The following is a 13563-nucleotide window of genomic DNA, read 5'->3' as shown; positions in this document are numbered from 1 at the left end:
CCAGCGCCGCCGACCGCAGCACTTTCCGATTTGCTGCGCCTAGGGCAGGCGGTCCCTATGTACGGTTTCCACCGTAGTTGGAGGCAGCCGCAGGCGAGCCGTCCGGTCGTCAGCCACGACCCTAGTCGAGCATCTCCCACCTCCTGGGACGGAGGTCGAAGGCCAATCACACTGCAGCTAGGTCTTGCGACTGGACGGCAGTGAGAGCCGATTGGCCACCACCGCGAGTTCCGGGCTCCACCCTCTCCCTTTTGCCCCAACTCCAGCGCCTAAGCTTCTGGCCAATGAGACGGCGCTTTATAGACGCCCTCCCTTCGCTTTCTTCACCCCACCTTGGAGAGGGAGGGGAAATCCTGACTGGCCAAACTGTCCTCGGAAGCCCCCTTCCCTTCACCAATCACCGAGGGAGGTACGCTCCCAGCGGAGTTTTCCAGCCAATTACAAAGCGGCGGCGGCGCCCAGCCGTGCAGTTTCACCAGCGTCTTTGGGTTTCACGGTCTTCAACTCTTCAAGCTTTTTCGTGAGGGCCGGCGACTCTGATTGGCCACTGTTGCCATTGTCGAATGTCTCCTCCAGCCAGCCACCGAACAAGGCGAATTCACCCTTTCCGTTCGGCTACCTTCGGCATTTTCCGCTCTTTGGGCGTGGCTTCCCAGCGTCACTTTCTAATTGGTTTCTCGGGCCGATCGGCTTTTTCCGGGAGGAGCCGCAAACAAACGACGTCCGTGATTGGCTCCGTTCGGGCTTCGGCTGCCAGCCGAAGCGGGCGAGCGTGGGGCTCGGGCGGCGATTCCCAGACGCCTGTTACGCGGGCGGCGGGGCGCTGGGCGGTGTAAGGCTGGGTGGGGGAGGAAGGAGGTGGAGGAAGAGTAGGAAGGGGGAGGGGGAGTGGGGAAGTGCAAGGCGGCTGCGCAGACAGCGCTCCTCACACAGAGCAGCCCCTGACCCGGGCGAATGCGGGCTTGTGCCGCCGCTGCCGCCGCCGCCCGGGCCGAGTGACAAAGGAAGGAAGGAAGGAAGGAAGCGAGGAGGAGCCGGCCCCGCAGCCGCTGACAGGGTTCTGGGCTGGGGGCAAAGCGCGGACACTTCCTGAGCGGGCACCGAACAGAGGCGAGGGGCGGGAGGGCGGCCGAGCTGTTGCCGCGGACGGGGGAGGGGGCCCCGAGGGACGGAAGCGGTTGCCGGGTTCCCATGTCCCCGGCGTATGGGGAGCAGTCGAGGAGCCGCTGCCTGGGGTCTGAAGGGAGCTGCCTCCGCCACCGCCGCCGCCATGGCCGCTGGATCCAGCCGCCGCCTGCAGCTGCTCCTGGCGCAATGAGGAGAGGAGCCGCCGCCACCGCCCGCCTCTACTGACTCGCGACTCCGCCGCCTTCCAGTTCGCCGGGCCCCCGCCGTCAGCCCGCCGGATCCCACGGCTGCCGGAGCTGCAGCGTTTCCCGTCGCATCTCCGAGCCACCCCCTCCCTCCCTCCCTCTCCCTCCTACCCATCCCCCTTTCTCTTCAAGCGTGAGACTCGTGATCCTTCCGCCGCTTCCCTTCTTCATTGACTCGGAAAAAAAATCCCCGAGGAAAATATAATATTCGAAGTACTCATTTTCAATCAAGTGTTTGTCCCCGTTTCACGTGATACATATTTTTTTAGTATTTGCCCCTTTTTTTCTCTCCTCCCAGGAAAGGGAGGGGAAGGAATTGTATTTTTTCCCCAGCCCTAAATCATCTATATGTTAAATATCCGTGCCGATCTGTCTTGAAGGAGAAATACATCGCTTGTTTTGTTTTTTATAGTATACAAAAGGAGTGAAAAGCCAAGAGGACGAAGTCTTTTATTTTTTCTTCTGTGGGAGAACTTAATGCTGCATTTATCATTAACCTAACACCCCAACATAAAGACAAAAGGAAGAAAAGGAGGAAGGAAGGAAAAGGTGATTCGCGAAGAGAGTGATCATGTCAGGGCGGCCCAGAACCACCTCCTTTGCGGAGAGCTGCAAGCCGGTGCAGCAGCCTTCAGCTTTTGGCAGCATGAAAGTTAGCAGTGAGTATTGATTTTATTTTACGCCCCTTTTCCACCTCGCCCTTAAAATAAGAAATCTCGGAATACTAGAATCTGAAAATATTAGACCTCCTAATATAACAAACAGGCAATGGAAAAGGGCAAAACCTGTCTTCAGTCAAGGATGAAGCAGCTCCCTCTTTACTCCTCCCATACCCCCTCCCCCGGTCTCATTAACCTTGAATTGAGATAATATGATTTTTATTTGGATGATTCGATTTGAAACTGCTTTCTTACACTTTTCTTGCTGTTGGTAGTCAGTTTCATCAAGTGCTTGAGTGTTTCCACGTTAGTGATGACTGTGTTTACTTGCCCATCTTTTAGAATAAAGAGAAGGACAAGATTTGATTAATAAACCATTGTGCACATTTGCAGAATGTATGTCGTTTGGAATGAGAGGGTATTTTAGGTCTCAGGGTTTATCATAGTTTGGTATACTTAATAGAGACATTAAATGTCCCACCCTCCCAACATTTTTTTCTTGTCTGTATGACTACACATATTATTTGTTCTTAATCTGTGGATGAACTTGCTCAGTAACCATTCACATTTGGAGGCTGCCATTGATTTCTCTCTTTAGAAGGGACTAGTGGGAGCCAATAAATACCCAGCAGCAGTAGCATCTCTGTATGCATTTGTGTTCAATTGGATTAGTGGTTTGATGTGTTCTCTCTCAACCTTCCTGTTTTGACATTACCAACCTGCCACCATATAATTTATATTCAATCAAAAGGTAACATGGAAGTATTAATAGGTCCAGGTTTTGATTGAGATTTGTTTTGTCATAGTGCCAAATACTATGTTAAATGTTGTCACTGGCTCATTACATTTAAGTTCAATTTTGGAGTACTGTTGCACTCCTGTTAAATGTTCTGGGGGGTTCCTTAAAAAGGACGATTTAAAACACTCGCGTTAGTTTCCATCACATTTAGATAACTGTGGATTTAGTTAGAAGAATGTGGATTTAGTCCTTTCCATTTTGGCTTTTGCAGATGGCTCTGGTCCTAGAAATAATAGGGATATTTGGGCTGTGTTCAGGGTTGTGGATAGACTACTCTTGTCCTGGGTTTGTGCTGAAAAGTATGCTTTTGAAGTGTTTCGTATATACTAAGTATCTAATGTTCCAGTGTATCTCTATTTATGGAGAAGTTCATGTGGTGTTTAATGACAGCTTGTTTAAACATACTTTCAGAATTTAACAAAAATATCTATGTTGTTTCCTTATTGTGGGAAAGAGGGTCATCATGAGGGCAAAGAAATTATTGTGTTGCCTAGAAGAACTGAGAGAACTAAAGAACTGAGATTTTAAGAACCGACACACACACAAAACATATATGTTATGTGAAATTGATTATATTCTTAGGCAACATAAAATGATCACTTTTAGTTGAACTCAACATTTCAGTTCGTGTTGGCTTTGGGAACTAGCCTGAAACAGAGTAGTCTAGGTAATAGCTGAATGGGAGATTATTTTTCAAAGTTAATTTTTTTTTTCCCGGTGGTTTGCAAGTAGAGAATGCCGGGGTAGGAAAAGAGGACAGCTGATTATGCATCTTTCTGGGAAGGGTCATGCTTTCTAAGCGCTTCATGGAGTCATTTCAAAAATATTTTAAAATTCCGGAGTAATTTTCAGCTATGATGATACAAATCTTATAATAACTACTTAAGAGCCTCTTGTGGTACTGGAGTGTTTGTATGTTTTACATCTTGGTAATACAGTTTGAAAACCAGTCAATCAATTTCAGCTAATTGATTTATTAGCTTTATTTCAGAGATCTATAATGCTAGATTATAATGCTACATTTTGGGACTTTTCATTTTCTTTCCAGGATTTTCTTTGAAAATGACTTTTGAATTCTTGATAATGCAGATACTAACTAAGGATGGATTAACTCTTTTAAAATATATAGATGAAAATGTTTATTTTCCAATTACCGTATAGGTCAATTTAGAATTTAAAAAGTTGGAGTTTAGTGTTAATTATGTGTTTTTGACAGCTTTGACTTTAAAACTATTTAAAAGAAAGAGGAGTCTTTAAGTATTTGTTAGGATGCTAGCATTCTAAGGAACCCCTGTTGAAAACAGAGACATAAGAAATTGTAGTCCTTGCTCTCAAAAGCTTATTTAGTTGTAGAGGGAGGCTATGGGAAAAAAAATTAAAACAATAGCATGATGACTGCAAGATTGTAAAATACAAATTGAATCATTTGTTCAGAGGGGCAAAGAGTAAAAGGGTGAGACTGATGGGTGGGAGAGGAAAGACTTCCTGCGGACAAGGTGTATTAAGACTGATATTAAAGGAGGTCGTAACTTGAACTGGTAGAAAAGCATGAAAGGTCTAGGTGGAAGGAGTGTACCAAGGCACAAAGATGATGAGTTTTGCATGAGAGGCAATAATCAAGTTGGCAAATCTGAGTTAAAGGGGCCTATGTAAGAACATAAGAACAAATGGTATTTGAGAAATAAGAGAAAGTTAGCTGATGGAGGGCAGAGGAGAGGTTCTGTAAAAGTTTGATTGAGATTCAAAAGAGATCTGGATTTACTGTTGGCTGCTGAACAAGATGTAAGATGATTTTTGCAGTTGAATTAATGAATTATAGTAGAGAGATGCTAGAGCCTTTTTAGGGAGCTAGTAGGGTATGTTGTGAATCATGAGGGACTAAAGTAAAATGTGAAAATGGGGTGAAAGGAACAGGTTTGAGAGACAGTGTGAATGAAGAACTGGCAGAACTTCATACTGGACTGAAGTGGAATATTTGTGAAGGAGTCAAGAGTTAAAAATAAATTCTGATGTTACTGGCCTGGAAGACTTTACTGCTGAGTTATATTGTTAATTGTAATGGGAAAATTGAGAAAGTGCTGAGGTGAGAGGGTAGGTGAGTTCACTTTCTTAAAATTTATTATACAATAAGTTCCCTTGAAATTCAGACAGCAGTTAGTTACTGGCAATGATATTTGACTTCCTAGTCTATTGATTGCACAGTTTCTGATTTTTCTACACCTAAAAATGTTGAATTTATATTTGGGAGCAGTAAGGGCTTTTATTTAAATGCTTTTCATCAAATTCCTATTTTTTTTTTTTAAATACAGCTTCAAAAGCCTCACACTTGAAACCTAGTTATAATAGTTTCATGATAGTTTATTTCAAAACAATGAAAACACTTTGTGGACTAAACTGTGACAGAAACATTTTAGGTATTTTATGTAGCCATTAATCTTTGATATGTGCTTAAAACTTGTTTTTTATAAATAATGATTATTTTAAATGCAAGATTTATTTAGGAATAAAGTATTGAGAAGCCTTCACTTTGTGAAGACTCCAGAATAAATTAAAAGTTGATTTTATAACAAGTACTTTTTGCCCTTTTTGTTGAGTTTACGCATTAACCCTAAATTTAAATCAGTATATTTGAAATACTACTTTTTACTTGCTGTAGTGAAACCAATGTTTCATTTTTGTTCACTTCCAAGTTTACATGTAATTAAATAAATGTTTATAAAGTTTTCCTTTAGAATCACATGATATTTTACTCAATAGGGAAAGTAAGTGACTGTGGCACTTTTGGTTAAAATATTAGTAATAAATCTTTTTGGTATACAGTTGGAGAAAATTTAGCTAGTTGTTTAGGTTTAATGCTTAAATATAAGACTTAGAAAGATGAAAATAAGTCTGTATCACTTAAGTTGTTTCTTCATATAAAACTTTTTTAAATCAAAATTTCTATTAGCAAAGAGAGATTAATAGTAGCTGTATATTATTCTTCAGTATTAGGTCATATGGTGATTAAAGCCAAATAATAGGTAGCAACTTAGAGTTTCCGTATTCCCCTGGGAACTTTAATCTCTTTATGACATCTAAAAATTAGGTGGTTAGAGTTTAGCCCATTTCTTGATAATCCTGTGTTAATGTGGAAAAGAGTTCATGTGTGACTGAAAACCAGAACCTTATTTTCAGTCATTTCCCAACCCGACTTCCCCAGAGTTGTTAAAACATTTAAGATATTTAAGAATTATATGCTTTCTTGTTGCATGCACCTGTAGAATGCTAATTGTGAAGTGACAGTAAGTCACAGGCAAAAGGAAAAACTTCAAGGGATCCCAGAGATTCACAAATCACCTTATGGCTGATCGGGAACTGCATTTAGAAAATGAGGTGACATCTTCTCATTTCACTGGCAAAGTTCAGCTAAAAATCAGTACTTGCACCCTTTACTGTCTATCCCTTATATTAGAATTGAGTTGCAGGTGTGAGATAATACTTTGGAGAAAAGTCAGAGATTTTGTTCCAGCAGCAGAGTCTAAAGAGTGGGAGAGCCCTATTTGTATGTGCACTTTATGCATAGAGAAGGTTGTGAAACGTGCATATGTTGACCCTATTGTCACAGTTCCGTACTTTTAAATAAGACCCATGAGGTTGAGACAGGGATGGAGAGGACAGGATGTGAGATTGTGGTGCCTCTTGTGTTGCTCCACCCTATAATGGAGAATGGAAGGGCAGAATGCTTGCGTGGGTGAGACAGGAGTGTGTGTTGGTACTAACAGGACCAACCGGGTTCCCCGGATATTGTTCTACTAAGAACATAATCACCATGATAAGTATATTAATTTGTTGGAATGTTTATCATCATTTTCTAGCTGATTTTTTTTGGGGGGGTGGTGGTGGAAGGGGAGTTTTGCCTGATTTTAAGAATAAAAGCATTTTCATTGTTCAGAAGAAGAGCATTTTCATTAAAGCGGAGGTTGCACTCTTGGCTTTTTATCTTAAGTTATACAAATTATCCTTGGTTATACAAATCAAGTAATGCATATTTATATGAAAACCTGTGTGACTAGAACAGCAAGGAAAAACTGAGGGTAGAGTTAAATAACAGTTTGTTTTCCCTGAAGTTTTCTACCTTTAAATTTATATAAAAAAGGAATATTTATTCCATTTTGCATTATTGAGTTTTCTAGTTTTTTTAATGAGCTAATAGTACATAATGGACATTTTTAGTAAATCATTCTAATATACTTGTGACTGTAATGCGTTTGATGTGGTATAAGATTTAGAAACACAATTTAGTTCGGCTGGGCATGGTGGCTTATGCCTATAATCCCAACACTTTGGGAGGCCGAGGCGGGTGGATCACGAGGTCAGGAGATCGAGACCATCCTGGCCAACATGGTGAAACCCTATCTCTACTAAAAATACAAAAATCAACCAGGCATGGTGATGTGTGCCTGTAGTCCTAGCTACTCAGGAGGCTGAGGCAGGAGAATCGCTTGAACCCATGAGGTGGAGGTTGCAGTCAGCCGAGATCGTGCCACTGCACTCCAGCCTGGGCCACAGAGCGAGATTCCGTCTCAAAAAAATACAAAAAAACACAATTTAGTCGATTTGGGTTCTTAGTTTATAATCCCCCTTCCCATTTTTGCTTATATTTTGGGAAGACAGGTCGACTTCCAAACAATGTGCAGGTTCCAATTTTGTACGTGATTAAATCTTACATTTTTTGTATTGAATAGTTTTCCTAGCATTTTTGGTTTGATCACTTGAAGTAATGATGTATTTGTCTTGAAACTAGTTTTGTCAAACCAACTTTTTATTTTCAGAGTACCATGGTTAGTTAACAGCACAAAGCCAAGTCCTTAACGTGTTCCCTTAATAACGTGATCTGAGGTTAATTTCTTGATTCTTATTTCAAATCAATTTAGTAATAAAAAGTTCACGTTGTTTGTTTTTTTTTTTTTTTGAGATGGAGTCTCACACTGTTGCCCGGGCTGGAGTGCCATGATGCCATCTGGGCTTACTGCAACCTCTGCCTCCCAGGTTCAAGCAGTTTTCCTGCCTCAGCCTCCTAAGTAGTTGGGATTACAGGTGCCTGCCACCACACCTGGCTAATTTTATGTATTTTTAGTAGAGACGGGTTTCACTATGTTGGCCAGGCTGGTCTCAAACTCCTGACCTTGTGATCTTCCCACCTTGGCCTCCCAAAGTACCAGGATTACAGGCGTGAGCCACCACATGTGGCCGAACTAAATTGTGTTTCTAATTTAGTTTCCCCAAAGAATAACAGCTATGCATCAATGTGGAATTGGGCTATTTGGAATCTCACCTTATTGGAATTGGTTGGTAGTTGACAGTAAACCAGGAGCTCTCCTGAGCAGCTAATATCTGCAGGCAAATGGAGTATAAACTTTGCTCATAGGTTAGTCTTCAGGCTTTTATTAATGGTTCTTTGTTATTATTTAACACATAGTTGTAATTCATTGAGTCGTCTGGTTTTTTTGAAATCACAAATCAGAGGGTAATGGATAGATACTGATTAAGCATTATGCTACTGAAAAGAATGGATGATTCGGGGAAACAAGCATATTGGGATTACTTAGTGTATGTAGCATATGTAAGTTCATACAGATCCAGGGTAAATCACTCTGATAATTGTTCAAAACGTTCACCCAGAGAAATTTTTTTGTTTTTTGGAGACAGGGTCTCGCTGTGTTGCCCATGCCTAGCCTGGAGTGCAGTGGTGCAGTCTTGGCTCACTACAGCCTCTGCCTCCTGGGCTTGGTGATCTTTTAACCTCAATCTCTGGAGTAGCTGGGACTATAGGCACGCGCCAATATGTCTGGCTAATTTTTGTAGTTTTTGTAGACAGGGGGTTTTGCCATCTTGTCCAGGCTGGTCTTGAACTCCTGGAATCAAGCAGTTCTGCCTCAGCCTCCCAAAATGCTGGAATTACAGTCATGAGCCACTGTACCCGTTGGAGAATATTAATTCTGTTTTAAAGAGGCAGGAGGTAGAAAAATCTCTTCTGGAGACCTGGGCTTCTGCATAAGCTACATAAAACATCTGTAATTTGTTGATCACTGAAGTGATGAAGAGAACTGGGTTATCTCTGTCCAATTCACCATCTTCTAGCTGAATTTCAGCAATATGAATAAAGGTACTAAAGTCTTTAGTGTGCTAGCCCAAGGTATTGTTTCCAACTCTTTCTTCCATTGTCCATCTACATTTATTAACTCAGCAGCAGAGTTTTATCTGATTTAAGATTTGTTGTCTTACTGTTTCTGTTTTTTTTCCCTCCTTGGTATATATGGAATTGCTACTTGGATTTTGGCTGGCTCGTACCTTTTGTTTGTGGACTGCTTAGAAGGCACTGCATGGAGTCATTTAAGCTTTCTTACGAATTATGAATAGCTATTTAGAGAGGAACTTTACTAGATACATTTATGGCCTATGAGAATTGTTGAAAAGCTGGGTATCTTAATTCTTGGGCTGAAGAAAAAGGGTGATAGTGGTAAAGTAGTTTTTCTTTTGGAGGTCTGAGAAATTCTTAGGGGCTTAATTGGCTAATATAACTAGAAAGGTTGGGTGTTTTAGATTTTTTTCGAAGGAAAGGTATCTTCTTTAAGTGCAATGCTGTCTACTTCCTGTTACTTTATAAAATTAACCCATTTTACTTCTTTTTTTTAACTTTATTTTATTTTATTTTATTTTTTGAAACGGAATATCACTCTGTTGCCCAGGCTGGAGTACAGTGGCACAATCTTGGCTCACTGCAACCTCCACCTCCCTGGTTCAAGCAATTCCCCTGCCTCAGCCTCCGGATTAACTGGGATTTACAGGCATATGCCACCATGGCCCGCTAATTTTTTTAGTATTTGTAGTAGAGACGTGGTTTCACCATGTTGGCCAGACTAGTCCCAAACTCCTGACCTCAGGCAATCTGCTGACCTCGGCCTCGCAAAGTGCAGCAAAATCAGTTAATACTTTTAAATTGATTAACACTTTCTTCATGACTTGTGTTGAAGTTGTTGAGTTGAGTCAGGTAAATTTCTGATGCTAGATTTTGAGTATGTGGTGTGAGCACCTGAAGAGTTAGAGGTACTGGTATTATGTCTGACATCAGACTGATAGTATTTGCAGGGACATTTGCCCCAGTGGAATTGCAGGGTTTTCATATTCTACACATTACTTAAATTATGAAAGAAAGGGGGAAGTTTTGAGTTGGTAGAGTTTTAATAATAAGATATAATTACATGTATATGGAAGAGCAATGTACTGTATATCATATTTTCATAACATATGGCAATAATGGCAGTAATTATTGAGTGCAGTGTGCCGGATAATTGCATGTTTTATTTACTTATTTTGCTTTAAATTTTAAAAAATGTAATTTACTCACATGGTTCAAAATTTTAAAGATATTCAGTGAAGTCTTCCTTCTCTCTTGCTCTGCAACAACCGGTTCTCTGTCCTGGAGACCACTGGCATTACAATTTCTTATGTGTCCTTTCATAGGTATTCTGAATCTTTACAGATTACTGATTTCTATAGTAGACTTGCATTTTGTGTATACATACATAAATTAACAATAGCTTTAGCAGAAGTGTTAGAATTAAAAAAAATTTAAATCACTAACTCTAGAAAATTGGTATTTTTCAACCTATTAAGTTAGTAAATATTTATGTCTCTGAATGTAAGTTAGTTGGAGAATAAGTGCAACAATGACAGAGCTCCTCTCGTGGCAATTAGAGGTAAAATGTTAATAGTCCTAACCAATGAACAATTAATAGCACATTTAAAATAGATGTTTATTTCATGGTAAAGGAAAAGACAAAGGATGATTTTTTAACTTTCTATTTTTCTAACATCTCAGATGAGAAAACCTGTTCTCTTGAGAGATCAGAGGCGCAGAGTGCGTCAATGTCAATGAAGCCTGTGCCTTTTACCTCTTTAAGAGCGTATGGTTTCATTCTGCTCCTAAATCAAGCACCCCTTAGTTGTTGAATAAAAATTACTTTTATAAAAGAATATATTTATGATTTAAAGAAATGAAATAGTACAGAAGGGCTTATGAAGGAAAGTAATCTGTCTTCCAGTCCTACTTCTTAGAAGCAACATTGGCTATGACAGCTGTTTCCTCTAGTAGTTTTTATCATATTTTTAATTATATACTTTTTATCTGTTTCTTAAAATTAATTTTATATTTTTTTGTCTTGTAGTGGTAGACATCATTTATTGTCATGCCCATCTCCCTTTTGCTTTCATACTGATATAATTATACCACTATTTAAAAACTATTATTTATTTAAATTATGCAAATTCTCAGTATGTAGACATGGAACACAGTATTCTGTGTAGAAACAAGTAGTACACAGTGATCATGTTTCCTTATGAGAATAGTTTTATTGAGATATAATTCACATACCGTAACATTCATTTTTTCAGTTCACAGGTGTTCACAGACTTGTGTAACCATCCTAACCATCTAATTTTAGAGCACTTTTATCATTTCAGAAATAAAGCTTATACCCATTAGCAGTCATTCCCTATGTTCCCCTTCCCCACAGCTCTAGGCAACCACTAGTCCACTCTCTGTCTTTATAGATTTGCCTGTTCTGGACATTTCATATAAATGGATTTATGTAATATGTGGCCATTTATGACTGTTTTGCTTAGCATAATGTCTTCAGGGTTCTCTCATGTTATAGCATGTATTAGTACTTCATTCCTTTTTATTGCTGAATAACATTTCATTGTATGGAAATCCCACGATTTGTTTATTAGTTGATGGACATTTGGGTTGTTTTTGCTTTTTGACTAGTATGAATATGCTGCTGTGAACATTTGTGTGCAAGTTTTTGTGTGGACATAACGAATGTACCTAAGTAGTGGAATGGCTGGGTGATAATGGTAACTCTCTGTTTAACGTGTTAAGGAGCTATTAAGCTGTTTCAAAGTGGCAGTCACATGTTTCCTTTGCTTTTAATCTTTTTAGACTTCATTGTTGCCATTTTCTTTCTTTTTTTTTTTGTACTGATTGTAATAATTATAATCTCAATTCTTCCCCCCAAATGTACCCATTTATCAGACATTCTCTGAATCTCTACCTGCCTCCTGCCCCCTTTGTTTTCCTGGAGCGGTCGTCGAACTGCTGGGATCTGACCTGGTTGTTCTCCAGGCCCCGTTGTACAGCTGTCATCCTCTGACTTCTTTCATTGCTCTTCAGGGTTGGCTCTCCAGTTTCCTGGATCCCATGTCTTTGTATCATTGAATAGTTCTCATCCGATAAGTGTTTGATAAATATACCTGGAAAAGTTGTTCATTGTTTTTTTCCATATTTGTTCCAAAAGGTCAGTTAAGAAGCTATACACCTTTTGGGCAGATATCCTCACCCTTGCAGTATCTAGATACTGAGAAATAGATGCTCGAAGTTTACTTTGTATCATTTTATCAAGTGATTACCATGCCAATATGAGGCAAGTACAAAAATCTGAAAAATATTAATATTAAGTAATTGTTTAGACTAGAGCTTTTCAGAAGAAATATAAGTCAAAAATGTGAATTATATATATAATTTTAAATTTTCTATGAATCACTTTGAAAAATAGACACATGTGAAATTAATTTTGGTAATATATTTTATTTAACCTAGTGTATCCAAACTAATAATATATCAAGATGTAACCAATATAAAAATTATTGAGATATTTTACATTCTTTTTTTTTGGGTAGTAAATCTTTATAACCTAGTGAGTGTTTTACACTTAAAGAACATACTAATTTGGGGTTCAGGCGTGGTGGCTCATGCCTGTAATCCCAGCACTTTGGGAGGCTGAGGCGGGTGGATAACAAGGTCAGGAGTTCAAGACCAGCCTGGCCAAGATGGTGAAACCCCATCTCTACTAAAAATACGAAAATTAGCTGGGCATGGTGGCGGACACCTGTAATCCCAGCTACTTGGGAAACTGAGACAGAGAATTGCTTGAACCTGGGAGGCAGAGGTTGCAGTGAGCTGAGATTGTGCCACTGCACTCCAGCCTGGGTGACACAGCGAGACTCTTTCTGAACAACAACAAAAAAGAACATACTAATTTGAGCTAGCCGCATTTCAAGTGTTCATTAGCCGCATGTTGCTAGTAGTTACTGTATTGGACAGTGCAGGCTTAGAATTTTGTCCAGGAATTATATTATTTTTGTTATTCTTAAGTAATGGAAAAGATGTGTGTGGTTTAAAAACATTTCATTGATTTGTGCCTTTGTTGTTAATCATGTTTTCAGCTTATTTTTAAATTTTAGATCACATTAAAAGAGGCTGAAGATTGTTACGTTTTTCAGAAAGGGGCTTGCTGTAGGGTGGGTAGTGATTCTTTCCACTTTTATTTAGTAAAACTGTTAAAATAGCTATTGAAATTTTTGCTGTTAAGATAATTAGATGTTGGCCCCAATGGAATTTTATCCGTGCAAATATATTTTGTCGTATGTTATTTCCCCTTGCTGTTTCAAAGACCTGGCTGGCTTTCAGTCTCAGATACCACTTCAACTCCTATTCATGCTTACCACAAGGCATGAAATTCACTTGCATATGACTCCTTCGCCACTTTCTGTGGCCCTTCTAATGTTCTTCCTTGTATTCTCGTTAACGTGTCTTATTTCTCCGTAGGAGATCGTAAGTTCCAACATGACATAAACACAGTCCTTTTTGTATTGGGACACTTAGTACATATTCTAGTTGAAGGCAGTTTGT

At 39.7% G+C, this 13563-nt stretch overlaps 1 protein-coding gene across 2 annotated transcripts in view; it reads left to right on the top strand.

Moving 5' to 3' along the window:
- Positions 1-637: 637 nt before the first annotated feature.
- GSK3B (glycogen synthase kinase 3 beta) overlaps positions 638-13563 on the top strand; it is a 284345-nt gene continuing 271419 nt past the window's right edge. For both annotated transcript variants that reach the window (XM_011940645.1, XM_011940644.1), the window contains exon 1: positions 638-2032. In XM_011940645.1, coding sequence (XP_011796035.1) covers positions 1945-2032 — 88 coding nt within the window. In that variant the 5' untranslated portion in view covers positions 638-1944. The remainder of the gene's footprint in view (positions 2033-13563) is intronic.

The sequence above is a fragment of the Colobus angolensis genome, unplaced genomic scaffold (genome assembly GCF_000951035.1).
Source record: "Colobus angolensis palliatus isolate OR3802 unplaced genomic scaffold, Cang.pa_1.0 Scaffold190, whole genome shotgun sequence".
Classification (NCBI taxonomy): Eukaryota; Metazoa; Chordata; class Mammalia; order Primates; family Cercopithecidae; genus Colobus; species Colobus angolensis.
The sequence above is the reverse complement of the archived record's forward strand: the minus strand, read 5'-3'. Positions and strand labels throughout refer to the sequence as shown.